At 44.0% G+C, this 25,927-nt stretch overlaps 1 protein-coding gene across 4 annotated transcripts in view; it reads right to left on the minus strand.

Annotated features, from left to right (window-relative positions):
* Window positions 1-25,927, minus strand: part of IGFN1 (immunoglobulin like and fibronectin type III domain containing 1) — a 63,250-nt gene that overhangs the window by 21,476 nt on the left and 15,847 nt on the right. For 3 of the 4 annotated variants that reach the window (XM_056361501.1, XM_056361498.1, XM_056361499.1), the window contains exons 4-12: window positions 12,014-12,154; window positions 7,239-7,307; window positions 6,628-6,750; window positions 4,042-4,181; window positions 3,694-3,793; window positions 2,791-2,838; window positions 2,124-2,169; window positions 1,182-1,356; window positions 477-590 (exon numbers count right to left, since the gene is read on the minus strand). In XM_056361501.1, coding sequence (XP_056217476.1) covers window positions 477-590; window positions 1,182-1,356; window positions 2,124-2,169; window positions 2,791-2,838; window positions 3,694-3,793; window positions 4,042-4,181; window positions 6,628-6,750; window positions 7,239-7,257 — 765 coding nt within the window. In that variant the 5' untranslated portion in view covers window positions 7,258-7,307; window positions 12,014-12,154. Of the gene's footprint in view, window positions 1-476; window positions 591-1,181; window positions 1,357-2,123; window positions 2,170-2,790; window positions 2,839-3,693; window positions 3,794-4,041; window positions 4,182-6,627; window positions 6,751-7,238; window positions 7,308-12,013; window positions 12,155-17,312; window positions 17,729-25,927 lie in introns of those variants that run through there. The other variant, XM_056361500.1, reaches the window with a different exon arrangement.

Below are 25,927 nucleotides of genomic sequence, written 5' to 3' on the forward strand. Positions count from 1 at the left end.
GTTTGAAATGTATCTTCCAGAAAACCACCCACAGCACTGATCACCTGGGGATCACACCAGGATAACTACAGAACTAGATGGGATGTTTTACTTCCTTGAGATCTTCTTTCACAAAAGTGAATTGTAGTGGAATAACACACTCGAGAAGGTGAATAAAATCAGTCTGTTTTTCTTATATGAGCCTGAAAGACACTGTTAGAATTTCCTCTTACTGGAAGAGCTCTTGAAGCCAAAAGGATGTCAGTAACTGACTGTTTCCCCTCTACATGGATCTACAAATCCCAAGAGATATTCACCACCAAAGACCTCCTGGATACCCACACCAACACTTCTCCCCAGCCAATCTAGGTTTCTGCAGTGGACAGACAACTTTAAGAAGCTTATTTGCTCTCAGACACTGCCCAGCAGATCAAGCATTTTATGCAAGAAGACTTCAGTGGCTGCTGTAAGCTGGCCAACTCATCTCACCCCCTCACCTTCAGCAGATAAACTTTGCTATTACTATTTTTCAGGTCCATCTCCAGAGTGAACATAGCTTTTCCCTCCTTGTTGACCTTGATGTGTCCAAAGTTTTTGATACTGTGTATTAGCTGCAAAGAAAGATACAAGAGCCTATTAAATAAGGCTACCATGACAGAAGTTCTTAAATTGTTGAACTAAGGTGAAATCTACATTTTAACTGCAGAGAAAAGAGCTACCTCTAACTTCATGTGTATAGAAGAAACATCTGTAAGTTTCCAGAGTTTCCTCTTGTAGGCAAATTATATTTTATGTGCTACGTCCTAGTCATTCACACACTATGCAGCCACTAAGAATCCAGGTTTCTACATGTTCTGGTACGTAAAGGCCGGTTTTGACTCTCAGGCATATAACTTTTCAATTTGGGGTCCAGATTCTCATCAGAGGCAACCGAATACAGATTTTAGCATTACCCTATGGTCAGAATCCCCTGTAATTTATGAACGGAACTTCAAAAAAGTCAATAGCATTTTCATCTGCATGAGTATAGAGGTAGGACCTCTTTAAAACATTGTCATAAATCATTCTCTGTCATGCAATAAAAATTTCATCTACAAAGCAAATTTAGGAAGGTTTAGCCTGTTCTCAGAAGCTACTGCAGAACTATAGCACTCTGCAATTTGTTAAAAATCAGTGTTTTCAGTGGTTTCAGTTTATTTTACCTCTCCTTGTTCACTCTCCGCGTCCTTCCTCAGCTCCTGCAGCTTTCTCAGCATCCCACGGAAGTCAACAATTCCGTATTTCATACAGATTTTTTCATAATCTCTCCTATCTGCATGCAGCAACAGTTGCCAGACTGCTTCTTTGTCCAAGGGTTTTGGTTTTGGTGCTGGGGCCCTTAGAACCAGGAAGGGGAAAAAAAAAATCAAAATATTTTGACAGGCAACAAGATGTCTTGTTTTTCTGTATTTAATCCTCTTTCATCTCTCTCTCCATTTTTGTAGTTTACTTGGCCCTGTAGATGTAGACAAGAAAGAATGGGACTCTTCCAGAACAAGTATTCTGCATCTATGCTACAAATTCAATGCTGCCAGGGTACAGTCTTGCCCTGGGCTGTACAGGGTGAGACTAATGCAGTTGGCTGCATTGTTAAATTGTTGGTCACTGGCACACTTTGGCCCAGGCCAGCCTGCACTCTCTCCAGTAACTTCTCAGCACAATTTGGGATGTTGCACAGGCCAGAGATCATTCCCATTAGGCAATCTCTGAAGGGTCCCACCTGGGAAGTGAAGGGGTTTCTGCAATGTGCACATGGCAGTTTGTGCAGTTGGCCTGGGAGCCAGGGCTCAGTCCCTGGTCAGCCAGAAAGATGATGAAGACTTGTCATTTAGGAAGTTATTTCTGAGCTAAAAACAAGAAAGCAGAGAAACAGATCTTTTAAATCAAACACTTGTGGTGCAAAGGAACATACACCTCAAAATGAGGTTGATACCTGCTCTTTATCTCAGCCTTACAGACAGTGGCAAACAGTCTTGTTATGTCTCTCCATATTGATTGTCAACAATTTTGGAAACAAGACATGTTGCCTTGAAGATCTATGAAGCTGTCCCCTATCAACAAGAAACATCTTGGAAGTGTAACAATGGCCTTCATTAGAGGCTTACCGCTTCCTCAGCAGCTTCCTGAAGTCCTGAAGCATCTTCTTTAACTCTATTAAAAGGGGAGCGGGGGGGAACAACAAACATTCAGATACCCAACACTGTAAAATACATCCCCAAAAAGAAGATAATGCAAAACAGCCACAGAAAACAGGCCATTCTACTACGCTGTTTACCCCTGGTGATTTTTTCACACTTTACAAAAAAACTATCATGAAACTTAGAGCCAGTATTCTCTGCCATACTCACATCTTTGAGTGGGGTTAAAGATCATCTTTTCCTAGGGGGCTTTCCTCTCTTTCTAGAGAGGACACTGTAGAGACCCACTATATTCCAGCCATGTTGTGTTTGATCCAGCTGTATTTGACATCACAAAACCCTTTTCTAGCATTAACAATTCCAGAATCATTACTTAGAACAGCTCAAAGCCATGTCTAAGAATGTCACTTTACCCAAAGGTAAAGAGCAAGCAGAAAGAGATGACAGAACATCAGAGTTCATTAACCCTTGTCTTACTTTATTCTTTACAAGTTTGGGGCAGTGGTAATGTGGTAGACAGAGAAGAATTAATTATACCACTCCCCAAAAAAAGAAATTATATCTAACTGTATATTTATATTTTTATATATATGTGTGTGTATATACATATATATATAGAAACCCTCTAACTTACCATCAGCAGGATGAACAGGAACGTATTTCGCTTTCCTCTTAAAGCCAACTGTAGTTTATAAGAGAAAACAGGGAAAACAAGCCGTAAATTGAACAAATTAACACTCAAACTAACACCAGTAAACCACTGAACTATAAACCCTCTGTATCTGATACCAATGCAAGAGGAAATCCTAGTCTGAATTTCCTTGTCAATCTGACCCTGACTCCTAGTAATCTCCATCTACGAATGCAATATTTCTGTAACAACCAACTCTGTGCTTACTGGATACTCTCCACAGTGGAGGAAATTTTCTGCCCTATGAAGCTTATAGTTTAAGCAATGGTATGAAATATTAACATCTTGTTTTAGAGATGGGGAGCCAAGGTGCAAGGATTATCTGGCCAAACACAGATAGTTTCCTTCTAAGCTTACGTTACAGGCACACAGGTGAAACGGATGCTTCCAACATAGTTCACCTCCTACTCAAGTAGATTCCAAGAATAGTTCCGTTATATCGTACCCACAAAGTCCTCATTTCTCTCCACTGAATATAAAGGGAAGCAGGGGACTAGGTCAGGTGGACACCACAGATGTCTGAAGTGGGACGAATCCCTTCCAAAATACTGATTTGTTCAACATCATAAAGCAATTATTCAGCCAATTCAACACTAAATCCAGAGTGTCTGACTATGGTCCAGTGCAGTGCCCACAATTTCTTCTCCCTTGCCTTAAGGTTCATACTGTCATGGAGCCACTAACATGAGGGGAGTCACAGGAGACCTCCAGTCCCCAGTGAGGGGAAAAACAGGCCTTCACAGCAAGGATACTTAGACAATGCTCTGGGCACCCACCCCCAGAGGACAGCAAAGCAAACCGCTTGGGACCACAGGACCTCTGGAGGACAGAACCTGGCAATCCTACCTTGTATGATCCTGAGGCCGGCAGAGCATGCAGCTTCCCCATATTCATTCACAGCACAGCAACGATACAAATCACTGTCATCTGTAGTCAGTTGGTTTATCTTAAAAAGAGGAACACAGTAAAAGCTCACAAGTGCCGTGGTTCAGCTCACACACCTTCAGCTTCTAATAAAACAGCTACTAAATGACATCTCAGATCTTTCTTCTGTTCCCAGAATGATCTAAAAAGCTTAGTTTGCTTATCTTTGTGTTCTCAGACCTGCTGACATCTGTATCAGCCCACTGCAGGTTTTTCCTTTCCATTGCACTCTTGGTTCCATGAGTCCTGTCTGAAATATTTGATCTTTACCTGCAGAATGAATTCATTTGTAATGTTATTGAAGAATGTTTCGTATTTGGCAGGATCATCCATTCCTCCTCGCATACGTGTCCATTTCACGTCAGGGGTTGGGACACCTTTGACGACAGCTCTGAAAATGGCATTTTTACCTTTGAAAAGAGACAAGAAATTAATTATTTAAGACAGCTTGAATGTAAGCACTTTCATGTCAGGCCCCTTATTTTGTCAACAGACTGATCTCCAGAGTGAGACATCTGTTTTGTTTTAGGCAGAAACATTCTTCAAAAATAATTATATCTTTTTGTTTTCTCTGTAAAAGATGCCCAAATTACCAATTTAAGTTGCATTGAATGCCCAAATTACTGTGAGACATCTGCCATAATCTCCATCCTAACTCACTGTCTTTCAAAGAGATTACTTGAAAACTAACTTCAAAATTCACCACTGACACGTATGGCCTTTGCCTACGTTTTTATTGCACAGCCATGTGGCTAAGAGAAATCATGTACCCAAGAGAGCAGCATTTTGGTATCTTGGTTTGACTTTGACCTCCCTCAATACTTGGGCAGGGTCAAAAAGCAAGCAGTTATTAGCTCAAGTCCAGGCTGGGCTACCTTTCCCCACACCAGTAATGTCAGGGTTTGCCTGTATTCAACCATAAAAAGTCCTTAAAATGTGGTGTTAGCCTGCCAGACGTGGCTGCTAACATCCTGTGAGTCTCTGAAATCAGTGGTGCTATAGCAAGTTCAGCCTAGACTTGCTTCTGGCTACTTGTATGAACTACTTGTGCCACCGCCATGAAATGCCCAGATCCATTCTCGTCACGCATATATTCCCCTAAAGTTCCCATTGCCTCTCCATTCCTTCAGACTATTTTCTTTGCTGTGACCATGCTGGGCTGGATGCTAAATAACAAAGGACTTAGTGTGCTGGAGTCCCCTGTCTCTACAGTCACCGGTAAAGTTCACCTGTAAATAGTTGCAGCTCCTGGTCTCTTTTTCATCTGGATAAATTTGGATTTATTAGGAGGTGGAAACCAGAAAATACCCCCTCTGCACACTTCAGAAAACCCATTCTTAACAGACAACACTGTACCACAACTGGGAAGACCCATGCAGATTAGGGTGTTTCCCCATGACTCCCTACATGTCTTCTGTCTGGAATATCTTCCTTGTCTGCTAGCTTAGCACCACCTTGCACCCCAAACACACCAGGCTCAGCTACTCAAAGAGGCAAGGAAGGGAGAAGTGGATGGGGTTTACCTGTGAGCTCTCTCATTCACCTCTGCTTCCTAAAACCCCGAGTACACTGCAGCTGACCACAGAAACCTCTAACCGCTTTACCACTGCCTAGTACAAACCTTTTTTTTTTTTTTTTCCCAAAAGGCTTCAAAGACATAGGAAACAATATGAAACAAAACACAGAAATGACTCGTGTAGGTAAGCGGGAGTGTCACAGGGCAATAGGAACGGAGATGAGTTGTGACTGGGGATGTAGCTCAGGGTGGAAACGATTACTATCTTTCTTATGCAATAGTTTTGGTCTTCAGGTGACCAACACTGTTAAAAATTCTCCCCAGAAAGTCTTGCAATATTTCCCACACCCTTCTGCAGTCAACACCAAAAAACTTAATTGATGCAGCAAGCTCCTGCCAACAGATTCTTATCAAAAGACATCTTCCAACTATTTCTGAGCTTGCGGTACTATCTAATATTAAGGTTGTTTCCAACTGATTATACCTTTGCCAAATTTTAGGCATTCTGGCTGCAAATTCCTATCCTTGCCATCTGTCACAGGACACAAGTCCACAGCTAGGAGTATCAGCTAATCCAGGCACTGAATGCAATGGGGCAACGGTGATACAGAGACACTCGTGCCTCTGCACAGCCACTGAATTCAGTTCACAGTGACCAGCCTGGAGGCCCTAACATCTTGTATGTGAACTACGAGGAACCTACTGCAAATGAAATAACTTGAGAAATTTAGGCAGGACGGCTGACCAAACCGCCCTGGTTCACGCCTGAAACGTGCAATGGGAGGAAGGTGGAGGAGGAGGAAGGTACCACTAGAGGCCACTGCGCTCCTTCATAAAATCTCAATGGCTCGTGAAAATCAACCGATGGGCGTAACGACACTGAAAGCCAGGGTGTTCGTTAGTTGCCTTCTCTGTACTCTAACGATCCATACTGCTTCTTGAAGTACAGCCTAAACAGCATCTGCAGTCAGTATATCTTACTTCAAAAAGCAGTTAATTTTGGTGCTGAACACTCTATAGTAGTTAGTTCAACAGGAAAAACCGACTTTTTCCATGCCCTTAATCTTTTGCTGTGAAATACTTGGAGAGCTTCCTGCAGAATTCACAGGAATTGTTGTACACATTAGGAGCCAGATTTTGATCTTGCATATGCTAGCGAAAACTCGGAATACCTCTATCAGTACTGATGGCATTTTCATCAGTACAACAAAGACTTTGGCCACACAACACTTTTTTCTGGTATAGTCAAATCTCCTTAGAGACTAGCTTCCTTTAATTATGATAATTGCTTAATGAAGGTGAGATGGTCTGTGGCTTTGACTGCTCTTCAAGAATCTCACCTTCCTGCAATGTCAGAGTGACGGGTTTCCGCTCAAAGTCAGGTGTGCTGCATCCTTTTGGAATATCATCCACAAACTGGGTTATAACAACTCCTGGGATGGAAGATTTCTTGAAGGATCTTACTAGGAAGGCAAGGAAAAATACATTCAGTTAAGATAATTTGTCCTTTAGAAACTCTCTCAATCTGCATTGCCTCTGTGGAACAGTAGCTGTTCCTGCTATAAAGGACACCTGCATTCTAGTACTACAGGCTGTAAGCGTGTCCAAAGGCTGGAGCGTTACAGTCTGTGATGTTGTGCTGATTCATTGCCAAGCTAGGGCCCAATGGGAAAATCTGAAAGAGAGATCACAATCCAGGGCCACATCGGCTTACAGGTCTAGTGGCGACCTGGATAGAGAATGCTTTATGTTCTGTTATTGTTCCAAATAAAACTTCCGAATCTGACATGACAAAGACACTATTGCAAAGGTCAGCAGAACCTGATGGGCCAGTTACTGGTATCTCTCCTTGTGGTGGTGAAAGACAGATACCTACCTACCAAACAAGAAAAGCAAGTTGGGCTTTTTCTCAGGGGTACCCCGGTTTTCATTGCTGTGTTTATTATCTCACCTGCCTGATGGCTTGTCATGGTGCTTTACACAGCTGCCTATGGTCAGCACAAACAGACTACAGGTTCTCCTGTGAAAAAGACAAATCATTTCATTTATTCGCAGATCACAAGGAAAATGTCAGACATTAATACTGCTCACTTCTGTCAGACATTAATACTGCTCACTTCTATGATACAGTTTGCCCTTCCTCACTTGCCACATCCTAGCAGCCAAGTTGAAAAAGGCCTGCCAATCAACACACCGTGGTATGCCTTTCCAAAACACATCATGACACAGTTCTGAACCAATGCAAACCAGGTACGAAATGGCTAGCAGGGCTAAATGGAAAACGTATGCATCTAACAGCATCCCTCTGTCACCTCTTCCATTTCCATGTCATCTGGCTTGCCTCCAAAGACCTCCTCTCATATTTCAGGCAAATATTACACCACATGGCACTCACGTGGTGAGTTCTGATGGATGACAAGAGCAGTTGCTGAGAAGAAAGCCACAGAAATGGATGTCTAAACTGGGGCATGAAGCAGAAGCACATCCTGATCTAAATTAGCTTGTTTAAATTAGCAACAGACCTGAGAGCAGACTATAAGCTACTACCTACTTTAGAAGGAAATAGTGAAGTGTGAACTTGGCATTAACTAGCTATTGTTATAGATCACTCATGTGACCTCCTGCTAAAGGTGTCTCTTTCCCTGTATTTAGAAATTGGACAACATGTAATGTAACACATCACTATCTTGCAAGTGAACTGTGAAGGCAGATTCCTTGTCATATGAGAGATGCTCGGGAACTATAGAGTTACTGAAGCTCTGAAAGAGCAATTAGATTAGATTCCCATGTGGGATTAATGCTGTCTCTCTGTTTACCCTCTGCACTCCTTCAGTCAACACAGTCACAGAAGAACATGCAACTTTCAACAGTTTTAAAAGGCAGATGGACTCTGTCAGCACACCCATGGTTTTAATTCTGTTCCCTATATCAGCCATTCATCCAATCTAATATTGCCACACTATACTGGATGAAAACTAGGACCCCAACATCCCCTTGTTATATGCTTAGCTTGGAGTTGCATTAGTTGTATGACACTTGGTTTCAGCTAAGGGTAAAAGACAACTAAGCTAACAAAAATAATTTGTGTCACATGTCCCATAGATAGGCCAAAGAAAGTGTAACTCACAGCACTTCTGGGTCAAATTCTGAACCAAAAGGATAAACTTTGTTTTTCTGTTAATCGGCAGTGGCAAACAGGAACGTAGACATCTCTCCACAACAAATCACTGGCTCCACTGCTGCCCTTAACACAAACCTTATTTTAGGGCTCTGCAGACTATACAAATCTCATAAATAATTGATTACTTGGAAAATCATTCTGTTAGCCTCACTGGCTTCAGTGGAAATGCACATGAAACAACAGAAATGGGAAATGATAGATGGGACTGTGCAAATGACAGCCAAGTCCTCTATGTCACCTCCCTGTCTGGTGTGGGTGACTTTTGCTGCTATACACCAAAACAAGAGTTTTACATTTCAGTGCTCCAGCTTCCGTGTGCTGATATTTTGGCGTATCACATAGTCACTTCTGAAAACCATTGGCAGATGTTTTAAAAATTGCAAGTGAAGGGAACAAACAGCTTGTGGGAGGGAAAAGATGGAAAAGTGAAAGGAAAATACGATGATTCCAGGGCACCCTGCCCTGCACCGGGCAGGGCATTGCATAGCAAATGGCAGAGTTTTTCAGAGACTCTTGATCATCCTCTTCTGATGGATTTATTTTGTCCTCCAAAGTACTGAACTGTATTAACAGTGAGCATTACAATCCCCTATTGCCTTCTGTAGTCTTGTATCTTCCTAAACTCCTGAGCTGAAATGTCTAATGATTACAGTTTTCAGCAGACATGATGACTTGACATCAGCTTGCAACAGTATTCTACTAAGCTCTTTTTAGGTTACGCTCACATTTCTTCTTTGCTACTCCTCATGACTTCTCTCTACACTAGGCAATATTGACGAGTATCTACAATGAAACAGGAACATGGTCCAAATTCTCAGGTCCAAAGCTATCAAGAAACTTACTCTTTTCTTGTTACCAAATGTATCATGTCATACGGTTGTTCCCAGTCCAGTGTGACATAACATAATTATAACCTATTGAGAGATGAGAGATGACCATATTCAAATGTAGTTTAAAAAAAGAAATAATGATGATATATGCATCGGTGGTAACAGACACCACATATGCATCTTCTCAATGTACAATATGCCATACATGCACTATGCATAACCTGCTGAGTTTACAGGGCCTTAACTATTTCAGAAATTCACCTGGATTAAAGATAAGCTGCTGTGACTCCTTATACTCCTGTGAATTCTTGCCTTCTGGAGAGTGAGACAGAAGCATGTTAATGCCACACATTGATTGCACAGTTAAAATAACAGTGCCAGGATACGCAAGAGAACATTCCTTCAGCGTAATTAATCCAACCACATCGCCTTTTCTAGTGTCTTCTATGTTAAATGAGGACCAGAAAATAACGTATCAGCTGGCAGAGACTCATTCAGACCCTTTCCTGCTTACTTTTAAAATTTCTGCTCCCTTCTTACATGAATAACCATGGTTTTTCTTTGACTTCAGTTCAATCCTAGACGAGAAATCACAGAATTTTTACAAGAAATGAAAGACAGCAAAAGCCTTCCAAAAATTACCACAGTGTAATTCACATCTTCACTCACAGATGCTTGAAACATAGGTGTCCACACTAAGATGATCACTGAGGTTGCTATCTATTCAACAGAGACAGACAAATACTTCCAAAAGGCTATCTGCTTCTCCCTAGGTGAAATGCTGCTGAGCAATATCCCCAGCACAACAGGGCTAATGCTGGAAGTAGCTCAACACTCTCACTCCTCTGAAAAATACATCACCCTTGCCCACCTAGCCTTTCACCCTTGCGTCACCCTTGCCCAGCTAACCAAGACTGGGCTATTTCCCAGCCCAGGCAGAAGTCTGCCTGCTTTTCAGCTGTGGAGACATTCTCTTTGGAGATGTGGCAAAGCTTCCACAGCTTTGAATGCAGAGCAGGAGCAAGACCTTGACTTGTAGATATTTCTAATCTACAAAAATAAACCAGATAGCCTGATGGCATGGGAGATCTGCCCTTCATTTTGTCTATCCATCAATCTGTCCAAATGAGATAGAGCAAGAGCCCATTCCCTTTTGCAGTCTGACTGGACACTAGTGATAGAGCCATTAATCAGTTAAGTGAATAAGGAAAACATTTGGGACTCACAGGATTTGGAGGTACTAGTGGTGTCACACAGTTATTTATGAGGTTCAGACAGTGGAACAGACAGACAAGATGTGACATAATTGCTGGCAGAGACTGGTGGGCAAAATTAGCCAAACTTGTAAAGAAGTGACAGGCAGTGACTGGTTCGGACAGAGGTGATGGGTCCAGAGGCACGGGATGTACCACAGACATTGGCACAAGCACAGTAAATGTGGAGTACAAAGCCATTAGCATAGACCACAGCAGAAGACTTGAATCATCTTTATTTTTTGATTATATTAATGGCAACAGATGTACCATTCTATTTCTCTTTGTAATTCATAAAAATCAGGACAGTTCTAACACAACAAATATTTTGTGTTGGACACAAATACCAAATTGTGCTCAGTCTTAAATTCTAGCTGTGCTTTACACCAGAAACCCAGGTACTCACTAAGAAGGATTTCTCACTGAAAATTTCTCTTTTAGCTTTGGGTGGGCTTGCTTTGTTTATTTGTTAACTTTAAGTAATATTTTGAGCTTGAGTCTTCCCATTTCAAAAGATTTTTAAAGAAAAATCTCAAAGACTTTGGTTAGAACCACAGAACTGAAGGCCAGCAACTGCAGAAGTGCAACTTCATGACAACTTCTGAGCAGGTCACAGAGGGGGAACGTCACAAGCACTCCAGTGATGAATGGTCTTATGTAGAGTGGGGAGGAATGCCCAAGGATCAGATTTTGTGTGACTTATCCCTTCGGTAAATCTATACTTGACTTGATCTTCTCTTCTGCCTCAGGGATTATGAATATAACATAAGCGATTGCTCATGCTGTCCACAATTTACGTACGCATACACCAGATACTCCACAGCTATTTATTTATGAAAGTGGCACTGATAGAAAATGCCAGAAGGAGAGACACATTATCTATATTTTCTAAGTGAATGAAAGCAATTAAGGCCCAACAGTGGTGAAGAGGACAGTGAATTCACGTCAGTTTGGTGAAGCAGGTATGGGATGACCACACGACAACAGGTCAGTCTGTTCCTTTTGATGTCCACAACATACCTATGAATTCTTTCATAATTTACATGCGCATTTTCATACAGTCAATAAATTTAAAGCCAGCATAACAGAGCAAATACAACAGAGTTCTACTAAACATCCAGAAGAAAAAATAACATATCCCTACTTACTGTCCCAAGAAACAATGTGTCCAAGATAAAAAAAAAAAACCAAACAACAGCTTTAGAAACCATAGTGTACCTGGGCCACAAGCCCTATGTTAGCTCCATGGGACAGTTACAGGAGATCTCCAACAGCCTGCCATCTTACTGGGGCAATCAACGTATGCTGTAGGAGACCACTCCTCCCAGAGCATTTTCAACAATTTTCAGACCTACTGCAACCCAGAGCAATGCCTACTGTGACAGTGAAGGTGTCACTTCATCCTCCCAACTCTGTATCAGCCCTACACAAATCTCAGCGGTGACATAACCAAACTCACTACCTTGTAAGTTGAACTTCGGAGATGATCCTGCTTGAAGTCAGCACTGTGTCTCCTGGCACCACGGTGGCTCTGTCTGTTGGCTCAGACCACAGAGCTCTTCATAGGTGTTCAACAGGTCTCTTGGTCACAGATATTAGCGATCTGTATGAAAGAAGCCACGCCCCTTATTAATCTGTTGTAAATGTCACTAAGTGGCAAAAGAAATGACAAGTTCTTGTCCCCCACACACCTCTCCACTCTCCTAGAAGCTAAGTCTGTGCTCAGTAGCTGCCAAGTCAGGGCGTCTCTATACTGTGCTGTGCGCAGTTGTAGGGGGCTCGTTACCCGCCCATGCCTCCCACAGCACCAGGGGAGGTGCAACTGAACCCCACTGCCTTTGGCAAGCCTCAACCAAGGCAGTGGGCCAACTTGGTCAGATGCGACCATCAGTCAAGGCAATGCTGGATTTCCAAGTGTAAGCTGGGTCAAGACTTTGTACCTCAAGGAAGGACAAACATTTGTGCAGATCAACGGCTTGTCCAAGGAAGGGACAACCTGTACATCCAAGTTTTGTACGACACACCAGTAAACTGTTTCTCAGAGGTCGTTGAGTCCTCAGGAGATCTCATAATTGCTTAGCAGAGAAGTAAAACCGGTGAACTATTGCATTTGTGTATGGGGCAACCATGCCTGGGCTTGGCCTTCATAAGTAAAGTCTTTCAGTCTGTGCTGTTCTGAGAGGTCTGAAAGAAATCCAGTTCCTCCTAGAACAGCTTCACCGCTACAGCCAAAACAGACACCTCAATTCACAGTCTTTCCTTCCAACACAGCCACAGGCTGATCCCTGCTCCCATGAGCAGCAAGAAGGCCCCTTACTTCCATGGACAGGTTTACCCTAGAAGTGCAAGTGCCCCAAAATCTTTTGCTTCCAGTCTGCCCTTGCAACCTGTAAGCCTTTCTTCCTCTACTCAGAAAACTGACTTAGAAGCAAAGGTGCCTCTATTTAGTTCCTGATGTTCACAGAGATGGCCAGTCTGGGATCAAATGCTATCTTCTCCCAGCACCACTACATGCAGGCAACAAAGCCTACTCAGTCTGGGAGTCTACTTTCCTTCGTGTCTGGCTGAGAACTTACAATCTTTTTTTCCTTTGCATTGTGTGCCATACTAAATCCTCACATTCAGCTCTGAGATTCTGGCTCCAGAAGTTGGCAATGGAATTACTTTTGTCATGCTGACCTCCAGAACAAGGTTTTCCTCTGCTTTCCTATCAGGAGATTAGAGTTCTAAAAGCTGTCTTTAATGGGAAAGGGAACATAAAGTAAAAACTTGGTCCTATAGCTAGGACTCGTGTTACACAGGACAAAGAAGAACCACGAAAAGCACCGTTTCTGCTAATCTTAGAAAGATGATCTTTCCGTTTTGGTAGCAGTATGATTCGTCAGCTGTTCTGAAACAGCTATCAAAAACTTGTCCTTTGCAGGGCTGGGGATCACCATTTTAATCAACAATTTGAAATGTGAAAATGAAATTCTGGAGTAATTTTCTTCATTCCTTCTTTCTTTTTGACAGTTATTGCTGGTGACCGTATTTATACCTTCCCAGTGCAAAAGAAAACATGTTGATAGAGGAAAATGTGATTGTTCAAACTGATGCTTGGGCTAAAATCATTCCGTTCTACATCTCTTGTTACATTCACAGTGATATAAAAGTAGAAGCAATTCCAAAGTCAAATATAAACAATTTGAAAGTTAACAAACTAAGAAAATAAGACAACAAGGACTTTCCGTCTGCTGCTGGAAAATCCTCGCACTCAGGAGCAGACACTGTTTTCTAGTGGTGTCCCAGTGGTTTCCCACAACATCTTTCTCTGCCTGTTTTGGCCAATGATCACCCCAAGGACACTTCCTCAGACATTAGTCTTACTGGTCCGGGGCAGCAGTTATGTTACTTTGTTGACCAAATGCTTAGCCTTAACATTAAGTACCTTTAATAAAACCAGTTGCTACGCAAGACTCAAAAGACAGCGACACTTCAGGTAAGCCATAGGAACGCTCCCAGAGGAAGCATTTATTAGCTTCTACTAAAGGCTGATTTCAGCTCTCATCAACTGCAGCAAGAGCCGTCCGCGTAGCAGAGTTAGCTCAAGCAAAGGACCTGAGCCATCCCAGAGGCACAAGGCTTACTGCTGTTCCCCTTCCCAATGATTTTCTCCCCACTGAAAGCCCACAGCCGATGATATTTAGTCTCAAATCAAAGACATTTCTATCAATGTGTCATTTCCATCAATGCCACTTTCATAAATAAATAGCTGTAGAGTATCTGGTGTATGCGTACATAATGACAATTTAGCTGTTGGTCTCTGCCTGAACAACTGAGGAATTCCTAATTAGATAGGCAGTTGGGTCTAGCAAGTACCAGGAGAGCCACAACTCTGCCTGGTCCATTGAACCTGGACCTGATAGGGCTTTGACCTATTTCCAGCCCTGGTTTTACAGTTTTCTTGGCGGGGAAGGCAGGGAGACCTCTCTTACAGATGGACTGACAACTTAAAACCATCTGTGACAGAGCAGAGTCCTCCAAGAGACTGACCTTCTTCCATTTCACAGTTTGCTTTCCACCCGCCCACCCAAAAGTCCTGTTAACCCCTGCATGCCAGTGGATAAGCTACCACATACCACTGAAAACCTGCAAAATGTCATAATGAATCCTGGCACATTCAGCAGCGGTCACTGCTTTCACTGCAAAGGGGACACGTTTTTCCCTGGAAGCAAGTTCATTCCCCTAATGAAGGGCAGTGAAGAAGTGTCAAGAAGCAACAGCTGCAGGACAGTTATTTCAGGACTGAATCGAAAAGTATATTTTATCTGGAAACAAGACTATTCCCACTATTCCTGTCTTCTGTTTTCCCTGCAATTCCCTTCTTCAGCATATCAATATGAAGTCTACCCATTCTGACCAGTGACACTGGCACAACTCTTCTTATAGACAATTGGTGCCCACCACATGGCTCAGACAGAGCAAGAAGTGAAGAAACCAAGACCTGGTAGGTCCAAAAAGCTGACTGGACTTTCCAGTTCACTAACAGATGACCAAGGTCAAAAGTTAGTCTTTTACTTGAGTCTATTGGCCAAGCCACACCATTGCCCTGCAGCGTGGGGGTCTGGTCAGTCGCTGCGCTGAAGGTCAAGGCGATGTCAGGGAGGCTTTGGGGCAGAAATATTCAGAGATATGTAACAGGTCAAGGTATGCAAAGCTCAGAACTTGGGTTCAAAGGCTACTTCGAAATAATTGCAATGAGAACCCCATAAACACTGCACACACACAAAAAAAAAGTTGCATTCATTCAAGGATGGGAAAGGGCATAAAAAATGGAATAAAGGTCCAAATTCACTGAAGACTACCAGTTACCTGCATTCCTACCGCCACCCAGCATACTGCATTGAGTCAGGTGAGTCTGACAGTACCGATCTTGCTAGTCATGTATAAGTAAAAGGACATTTTATCATTCAGATCAGGCCATGGACCCGGTGGGTCACAGGAAGACATTTTATTTTTACCAGGAGAATGCCCTGCACCAGGATAAGGAATACTCACACCACACAAGTGGGTGCCGCAAATGAGTCTTCTGGACTCATAGTATTTTATTTGAAATATATGTGATGTACCAAGTATTGAGTACTCACAGCTCACTTTGATTTCAGTGGAAGAAGCTCATGCTCAGCCCAGTTCCTCAACATCAGCTCATCCATGTTGTACACTCCAGAAGAAATTTAAAGGACTATTTTAAGGCTTGAAGCCTTGGTTATTTTACCTCCCACACCCAAGATGCCACTCTGCCCCTTTGCTACCAGCAAGCTGAGGTCTGTCATCACTGTTCACGCAGAGCCATGATTAGACCCACTGCTGTTAGCTGGACTTTCAGACGCTGAGATGCAACTCAGCATAAGGAAAAGATTAGAATCAGGGTAACAAATTCAAGAAGCAGCAGCGCTCTGCTTTCACACTGTAGATTAGCTCCCTGCTTCCCACGGTGCATGGAATTCCTTCTATTCCCTTGGTCAGGACCGATTTAATCTGTTTGCAGCCATGACTGACTGGAGGGGCTTGCTAGCATGATCTATGATTTCTTTCTATCCAATCTATGATATCTTTCCCCTTACGATAGCTGCTCTAATGACTTTCTTACATGCTCCAATGCCTAGGCTGGCCAGTGTTGGGTTTCACTTACCAGACTCACCAAAGATGCGATTAAACATCAACATGTTACCAGACATACCACCCCACCAGTACTTTTCACCCCTCCTTGAGATACTGAAAAAAACAACATTTTAACCCGCTGTGTGCTTTAATGAATATAGAAAGTCAGGCATGCCTGCATCGCTTTCATTTGACCCTATATGGCCACTGGACTTTGCCAAATGTCTTCTTCTCTATTCACATTTAAATATACATTCACTATGTATATTTGAACCACTTTGCATACGCCACCCCTTGGCCATGCAGAGGGTTAATAAAGCTCACTACAAACAGCGAAAAAAAAATAAATAAAATTGTGCTATTCAGATGCCACAAAAGACTCAAGTTTTAAGGCTTTTTCTCATTCCCGACCCCCCCTCCCCTGGCCCTGCTTCAAACTAGAGCACACAACAAATACCCCGCTTCTGGTTTATTTATTTGTTTCCCCAACCTCTCAGTGGCAACAGATGAAAAAAGCCCAGTCCTCGCATGACAAGCTATTTTAATATTTCATGCTCTAATGTCCCAGGAAGTTTGACACTGAAACAAACAGTAAGAAAATCTCTCTGAAACACCAAGAGTCCGCAGCATGTACCACCTTCCCGCTCTCTCTGCAGGACACCTGAATATTATTGTCGGCATTGTTCTAGTGCTGCCCTGCCTGACCTTTGCCTGCCCAAGTTAACATGGTGCCAGAGGACTCCCATCGCTGGGAATGCCATCCGATTACTTCTGAAGGTTGTTCTCTGTCAAACTCTCTCCTTATCCAGCACTAAATAATGGAATAAATAAGTGTCATCCTGAGACAGAAAACTATGCCAGCATCCAATGGAGAAATAACTAAAACAGAAATAATCACAGTGGAAAGGACATCATCTCCCCCCTTTTACCCCTCCTTGCTCCAGGAATCCTGCATTTTCACAAAAGTGTTGCAGTGTCCCCCCTTCTGCAGTCATGAAACTAGCAGGGTCTGTCACTCCCCATCAGTCACCCTTCCCGCCTTGTGAAGGGGATCGCAAGGAGCTCGAACACACCTTGGCTCACAGCAAACACGGCTACCGAAACAGGTACACAGCACCCACCTGCCTGTGCCACCGCAGAGGTCCTCTTCTGCCCTGACAGCTGTCCAAGCTGCAGCTCCCCCCAGTCCTTTCTGCTGTCAGTGCTCAGTTGTAAGATCAGTACTGGGTCCTTGGGATCCTCAGCTGCTCCCTCCGTCTCGCCTTCTGCCTCCCCTTCTCTCACACTTAAATCTCTCTCTCGCCCTCTCCCTCTGGTAGGTGAAGCCTGTCACAGGGCTGTTAGCCTGTGAGACATCCAGATGATATTTTTTTATGGGAACCTGATGCACCTGCCTCCTATTCATTATTATTTCAGTCCATACCAGTAATGGTGCTGGACAAATTTGAGATTAACATAATTCTTCACCATTTCACAAGTCATTGGAGTGGTGCTTTTTCTGCAGATTGTGTTTCCTCTTCACAGCAACTCATTAAAAACTTTGACACAGCTGAATGGCTCTGGATGTTTTAAAGGAAACTGCAGCTTTATTGGTTTGAAACCAATCTCAAGAACAGCTAGGGTTACTAACTTCGGTCGAGTGGCCAAGACATTTAAAGATGAGGCGTCTCCAAATATGCTCCTTTTAAAAATAACTCTTTGAAGAGTTAGTATTACAAATATAAAGGATGAACAGAACATTTCACAGCACCAGTTCACAGAATTTATTAGCTTGCAGTTGAAAAGCATGAGCCTGCACTCCAGTGACATGGCTGAGAGCAGCCTCCGTTACCTGCATAGCTGTGCATACCCCTTGGAACTAAAGGTACCTCAGAAGCATTAGCAGGCAATTAGGAACCGTTAGGTCAGGCTGGAAATGGAGATCAGATGTACGGACTAGGTTCTGCTTATCAGGAAAGGCTTCTTCTGCTAGGAGACATTTATCCAGAGTCACCTGGAGCTAATCTAGATAAAACTTAATGAAAACAAAAGAGAGTCCCAAAATAAAAGAGCCTAAGGCAGGGGATGAAGAGGTTTACACACACAGTTTCCTCAGCTTGCAGAGGGTAGTGGGCACCCATGGACTACCCAAAGCTCTCCTTGCTCCCACCCCTCGTAGGTTTGCAAGCTACAGACATTTCTGGTGTTTCATTGCCCACATTGTTCACCTCAGGGACAGTCACACCTTGGGTGATAATGTCAGCCATACTCACTAATCTCAACGGCAATCCTGCACAAACTGTGAGGGAAGGCGCACACAAGCACATCAGAGCTTTTAAAAAGCAGATGGATAAAGTTCAGCAGCTTGTCCTCTTCAAGAAATAAAATGTGCTTGTGGCATAGGCTGTACATGAAGCACTTCAAGCACTGAAACGTGGGCAAAGTCCACAGCCCCAACAATGTAACCTAGCCTGGAATCACACCAGCTAGTCCAGCGCCATCCAACAGGAGATGCAAGAATCTAAGGAAAACATAATTTTCAAAGGTTTTGCTTCCAACCACTTGAAAGCAAACCCACACACACCAGGCAACGGGCCTATTGCACCCCGCATAAAACTATACCTCCAGTGCACCAAGCCTCGGTAAGCCCTTAATTGTTAAGAAGGCACAGCAAGAAGTATGAAGATGAAGTAGCAGGAGGACAGCAGTTTTGCTTGTACTTTTATGTACTTTCCAGGAAATCAGATAACTCAAATGGGGTTATCATTCCCTAACCCTTTTACTTCAGATTAATCAGCTTTTTGAGTTTGGATTCTCAGTCCCTTGACATCACAGTGGCCAACTGAAATCTGCTGAGGATTTCCTACCTTGCCCATCAATAGCTAAGCATCCTTCTTGTAAGTGAGAGCGCTTGAGCTGTCGCACAATCTGCTGAAGTTATACTGGAACAGATTTAAGCCATAAAGTGCAGGTGACATCCCAAAGAATCACATTTACACACACTTGCAGTCAGCAAAACATAGAAGGTCCCATTTCATGTGGTAGAAGAGAAAAAAGGTCTTCTGCTGCAAAAAGCAGAGTACCAACAACCCAGGAGATGCTAAAATCAGTCTGATGATAGACTTGAAAATATGTCCCAGTTACCAGACCTCAGAAACCCAAAGGGCAGCCTTATGTAATGTGCTTTACTTAGCAATCCTGACACATCCCTTTCCAATAACCCACTTCAACAATTTGTACGCCTGGGTATTCCCTTCCCTTTGACAACCCTCATAAATATTATTTCCTATCAGACATGTGAGAGAACTCTACTGGAAACCCACCAAATACTATGACCGCGCTGACCTGAGGATGTGAGATTCCAATTGTAATTTCATCCCAAATTAGCAAGTGGTTATTGGTTGTCTCAAAATTGCATTTGTCGGGAATGAAAATTCTTTGCCAAAATAAGCCATTCAGATTTATTTACGACACAGACAGATTTTGTTACTCTCCCGCAGAGTATTATCCTAAAACACTGTCAGCTTGACCAGCTCTGGCCCTCTCCCCTTCCACGTTGCAACCCAGTCATTAAATTGTCCGTTAGAAGTTGTACTGAGGGCACAAAAACCTTCACACCTCTACATCAAATGAGGATAAAACACGGAAACAACCTACTAGTGCATTAAGCCTGAGAACCCTGAACCTCTGCTGTGACAGACTAAGAATACAATCCACTTTGTGCTCTTCTCAAGCTTTATGCTCAAAAAGTATGGAGTCTCAAGGAACTGGACATGGACACTAGAGACAGTTGTACAAATTGTCACATCTCAGCCATTTTCATACTCCCAGCATGTAGTCTTGACAAAAGTGTCCCACAGCAAGGCACAACAACACTGCTTCAGACCCAAAGCACAGGCTCCACACCAAACCAGGATGCAGCCTGGCAGCAAAGCATCCCTCTGAGGGACCAAAGATCCATTTTGATTATGTTTGTCATCTCTCAAGCATCCAGCCAGAACAATACATCACAGTCCCTTCAGGCACCTGAGCATGTACAATTCACTATTGCCTTCAAAGGCCACACTGTGTCAGTAATCACTGGAAGTCTCGCCTCTAGGGAGGCTGATCTCAGGTACCCAGCTTCTGTGGAGAACAAGCCCATGAGCTGAATGACCTACCCAACAGCCAGGAGCTCGGCATAAGCATCCGGACATCAAGTGGAGGGTATGGTTCAAAACCAGAAACTCTACCAAGTAAAGTGCTGGGATCCCCTCAATTACCCAGGCCCAGGGTATAAAGGCAGACTCCCCTCTTAGTTGTCCTACAGCCTTCTGCCAAAGGGGCAGTGAGCACCTGTTAGGCAGAGAAGACAAGTTACTGAAGCATCCAAAAGCACTCAGAGCCTTCCCGGGGGTTCAGCTACAAGACAAACTAAGGGCCATCACCACCAGAGCTTCTTTTTCAACTATTGCACGTCCCTTTTCCCCACCCCTCAGCCACCCACATCCGCCAGATCAGTAACTGCATCTTCAGAATAGCAGCAGGAGGACATGAGAATGCCCCAGGTAATGTCACATAAAAAAAGATGGGCCAAAACCTAAGCAGCAGGGATAACCAAACTGGGTCAGAAACCATTCACCTCTTCCAGCCTTCTTCAAATGGAATTAGTATGTGCCAAAGGGGATTCACTGGAGCTCACCTGACCCAGAACCACTGACAGACAGCAGCCTGCCCTTGTAAGCTCTGATTGCTATCTGGGTAACCTGACCTCTGCCTGTGGGCACAAACCAGGCCAGCTGACACTAAGCAAGACGGTAAGTGTCCAGCCTACAAACGCCTCCTTGGTCCTGGCCCAAGGCAGGTCCGATATCACCCTCTCACTCTGGCTTGGCTGACAGTTGCAGGGATCCTGATGGCCTTGTGAGGGCTTTTACCACACCATGAAGGCAGCTGAGCTTTTTGCCCCCAAACACCCCGTGGCAGCCAGTTCTCTCGCTTGTTCTCCCACGTGATAGTGACCCAGTGTGTGACAGTCACAGGCCTTTACTGCTCGCTACCAGTCACAAGGCCAGCCCAGGGTCCTTAGCAGGGAAATACCTGTAAGAGCTGGATGCTGGGGAGCAGGCGGGGCTGGGCTGGTCCCCAATGGAAGGGGCAGCCCCAGCAGCAGCACGTACCTTACTAACCAGGTGCTCTCACCCAGCACCTGGTGCGGGCTAGCGGAGAGGTGATGGTAAAAAGTCAAGGCCAAGGTCAACCTGGGAAATCCACACAAGAGTTCAGGCACCAGCCTGAATACAGGTGCAACTACAGCAAAGGGCAGGAGGGGGACAAAGGCCCAGGCCTGAGTTTAAGTAGAGCTCCTGGGCCATAAGTGGAGGGTGTGGGAAGGGGTCCCATGTGAGGATGCTCAGGGCAATTAAGGCCTATTAGTGCCCTCAGAGCCCCATCCCTGGATTTCAGAACTTTATTCCTGTGACACAGCAGCTCGCCTAGGCCTTGCAACCAAAAGGGGCTCAGCACCATGCTTCAAATTCAGCTCCCCCTTCCCTCCCACCCTGCCTTCCCTAAATTGTCCTGCTTCTATGGGTGGTTCTGCTCTTCTGCTGACTTCTAGGCCCAAACAACCTCTCTATTCCCTCGGCAGCACTCATCTGCCCCAGGCGCCTTCCCTGTTCATGACTGAAGGGGATGGTGGGAGCAGAGCCAGGGGGAGGGGCAGGTAGCAAGCAGAAAATGCACCGGGCAATGGACAGGCAGTCAAGTACAGAGGTTTACCTCCCTCTCCTCTCACTCCCCAGCATATGACAGGAAAAACTGTACCATTTCATTGAACGTACTCTTCACTACTTTGGAACTAAAGAGGAAAGTCCATTTTTGTTAGGATATTCTGTTTTTCTGAAATTTTCAGACTGAGATGCTGCTCCCTTCCATGCTCTCTCAGCCTCTAGAATGAATCTATGCGATCCCACTTTAAACAACATGGCAAGACTTTCCACAAGGAATTTAATTTGGTTCTTGTGCCATTTCCTCACTCGAGTATATGCAGTGGATTGATCAGTGCTGTCTACACAACGGTCTTCATCCAAGTTCATCCCTGGAGGTACCTGCTCTTCACACTAATGTTGACTTTCTAAAAATTACTTTGCCTTTCAAACTAAAGCTGACTTTCTAAAAAGCATCACAGACAGTAATCTTTCTGTTTAGGATCAAAACTGCAACTAGCTCTTGTGGGAAGGTCTCCGTAGTCTTCAGCAAAATAGTTCCTTGCTAGGGATGTTCAATTCATTGTGCTGTGAAGCTGTACCAGCTGTGTCCCCAACCACAGGGCTCTCCTTTAGCCAGTTATTCCATTGACCCAGGGATGAGACAAGCACAGAACTGGAGGTGCCCAGTAAAGAGCATCAAAGAATGATGGTCAGACTGCCATGTGGCCTAGTGCTTGGCTGTGTTAGATGATGAAGTCACTGCCAGTACTTCAATGCTTCTGAAGATACAAGATTTCATTTTTCAATGAACATCTCAGTTTGAAGTGTCCAGACCTGACTAATAGGTCAGTACCTCAAGCCTTCCCTGACATCACTGGGATCACCTGGATGCACATGTCTTGGTGCCCACATGCTGGGAAGACCACTGGGATATAACGTACATGCATGAGTCTGAATGAATGAAATCATTTTGTTTTAAAATAAAATCACCTTCCCCTCCTTTAACATCTCACACTGAGTTCTGTCATCTCATTGCAATGTTACTCCCTATGACACAGCTAAGTTTGCAACTGCCTGGGAAAGGCAGAGCCTCCGAATAGGAACCAGACGAAGATACAACATCTTGTGGACCAGTTTACATCCCGGTCTCTGACAGTCTCCAGGACGTACTTTTTATGTATTGCCTTTGGTGACATTCAGTTGCATGTGCTCTGTATTTTCCACCACCAAGCACGTTCTGCCTGCTCTCAGTCAGGCAGACAGGCAGGCTCCTGTCTGATTGAAGGGTAGAGGGACATAGTGAGCAGGTCACTTTTCAAGGCAGACGGATGGATAGACGCATCACTGAAACAGACAGGATAATGTCAGGGGTGCTGATACGTCGCAGCCAGACAAGAAGAGAGGAAAGGAGGAGTGGGTGTCAAGAGTCGGGTCCTGTGTCAGAACGGGTGATGGATGAGGGAGGACTGTCTTCTGGGAAGGGTGGCTGGGGCAGACAATATCAGTGCCAGGAGCTGAGCAGAAGGAAACAAGACCCACGAAAAGGCCCTGATTAACCCTTCATTTAGACAGAACTAGTCTGTGGCTCTGAGACAAACTGAACAGCAAGCAAATTGCTTGCAGTTTGGGCCTTCACAAAGTCCAGCATGTCCTTGTCAATCACTTTGACAGATTGAGTCCTAGATGGTTCAGAGCTGTCAATGACCATGACAGTGAATGGGTCATCGTCTCAGCCACTCGTGCTTTTCAGCTTCATTCAGCTTATTTTTCAGGCATATCTCATTTTACACTCACCACTTTCACTCCTCTCTTTTCACCCAGTAAGTGTTTCTACTTTGAAGGGGTTGTAACCAGAGCAAAGGTATTATTCCTTCCACAGTGACCATACAGGGGTGGAGCTGTCTGTGCAGCCCATGGTGGACCACAGAAGAGGAGAAACCTCACATGTGTATCATCAGAGATGGCTAGCCTGTATTCCTCAGTGGCACTACAACTTTGGACCCCCTGTGGTTCCTCAGGGCCAGCTGGGTCACGCTGACAATTCCCCAGTCCTTGTTGGGAGGAGGAATGCACTAGTGAGATGCTCCTCTTCGCCATCCTTAGCATTCCTTTCATGGCAATATTAAAGAACTTGTGTTAACACTCTGAACTGGCAACAGCAGCAGAGTGGGAGGCTGCTGATGCAGGAGCGTCAATCTGGCACAGAGAACAAGACTTCTAGCAGCCCAAGAAGACACAGAGAAAAACTCTGGAAAGCTTTAAAAAGCAGGGAGCAAACAAGTAAACCATTAACTGTTGCTACTCACCTTCTGCAAGAATATGAAGACACAACTTCTGGGCTTTGTGTTTATTAAAACATGTCCATCTTTCGAAGTATAATTTTAGTTCTCTGTCCCATACAAATACACTAAAAATTCAACTTTTTCATCCTGGTGTATTATTTTCCTATCTATCCATCATCTTCTAAGTGGCTATCTCATATCCCAGGTGCCCTTCTTTTCCCTGTCCTCTATTTATCCTGTTGGATAACTTGTATCTTCTTTGTAGCTTATGAACTTATATCTCATTGATAAGAACATTGAGATCTGCAGTTTGTCTTCTCTGGAAGGGTTTTGGCCTCCTTCCTGACTCTCTAGGTATGCCTGCAAAAATAGAACATGCGCATTGCTGACTTATGACCATATCCTTGAGAAATAAACTTCCTTAAACAACAAGCCACAGCCGTCTGAGGCAGAAGCCAAGATATACTGGCCTTGCCACATGCCACAAAGGTCAACAGACCCAAACTGCCAGATCAGACAGCGGGACAGAATGCCAGAAGCAAAGGACATATAAATCTAATGACTGTCAGCTTAACTATGTCAGCTGATTTCTGAGCTCAACCAAGAGGGTCAAAGGAGAAGGATGGTCCCAGTTTACCTTTACAAGTCTCAATGAACTGAAGCCTCTTTTAAACACAAGTAGTTATAGCAGTTCCTTAATTGTTTGAACACGCAGGAAATGTTCTTTAACACTCACCTATATGGTGTATCAGGCAAGAAGTCTACAGGTCCCAGGCAGCCAGTCACACCGACCTGGTCAGAAGGTGGCAGGAAAGCTGTGAGAGTCTACAAAGCAGCTGAGGCCTGTAGTGCTCTCTGCTGCATCAGCAAGAACACGGCCAGCAGGTCAAAAGGAGCAGTTCTTCCCCTCCTTTTCTGAGGCCACATCTGAAGTAGTATGTACAGGTTTTGGCTCCCCAGTTAAAAAAAAAAAAGGTCTGGACATACTGGAGTGAGTCCAGTGGAAAGCCAACAAATAGGAGGTTCAGTAGGGGGTTAGAGCCCATGAGGCAGACAGGCTGAAGGAGCTGGATGTTTTCAGCCTGGAGAAGAAAGGATGGGGTAGGTCTGAATTTCAATCTCCTGTGCTACCTAGGGTGGCTTACAGCGAAGGCAGAGCCAAACTCCTATCATCACAAGAAACAAGAGACACAAGGTACAAGAGCAGTTCCAATAAGATGTTAGGGAAAAAAAATCCTGTGAGAGTGGTCAAACTCTGGAACAACAGCCCAGAGAGATCATATCTCCATCCTTGGAGATATTAACAATTTTACTGGATAAGCACTTTCTGTGTACAAGTACTAGGGCAAAACTGAAGGAACTTGCTTTGTTAAAAAATATGGAAACAGGTGAAGGGCTAAAAGAAGATAACAATCATGAATACAGTAGAGATCAAGACGAAGGTGGAGTGACAAGGCATATCAGCAAAGGCATGACCATAAAGAAAGAAGGGCAAGCAATACAGAAAAGAGAACTTCTGAGAGTCAACAACCATCTTGATAAACCATCCCCCATAGAGCAGGTTGGGGTGGAAGCTTCCAAACCTCAGCATGCCAGAGTCAGGGATTTAGGATTCCTGGCAACATTTCTCTTCTAATGGTCTTGCCTGCCATTGAAGTCTGTCATTAAGGCTCTACGAAAAATTGCTGACATGCTACAGTCTGATATCAGTTATTATTAACAACTAGGAAGTCCTAGTTTATTAAAGGAGTAAATTTGTGCATGCTCAGAGAGGATACAAGTTAC

The sequence above is a fragment of the Falco biarmicus genome, chromosome 16 (genome assembly GCF_023638135.1).
Source record: "Falco biarmicus isolate bFalBia1 chromosome 16, bFalBia1.pri, whole genome shotgun sequence".
NCBI classification, from domain to species: domain Eukaryota; kingdom Metazoa; phylum Chordata; class Aves; order Falconiformes; family Falconidae; genus Falco; species Falco biarmicus.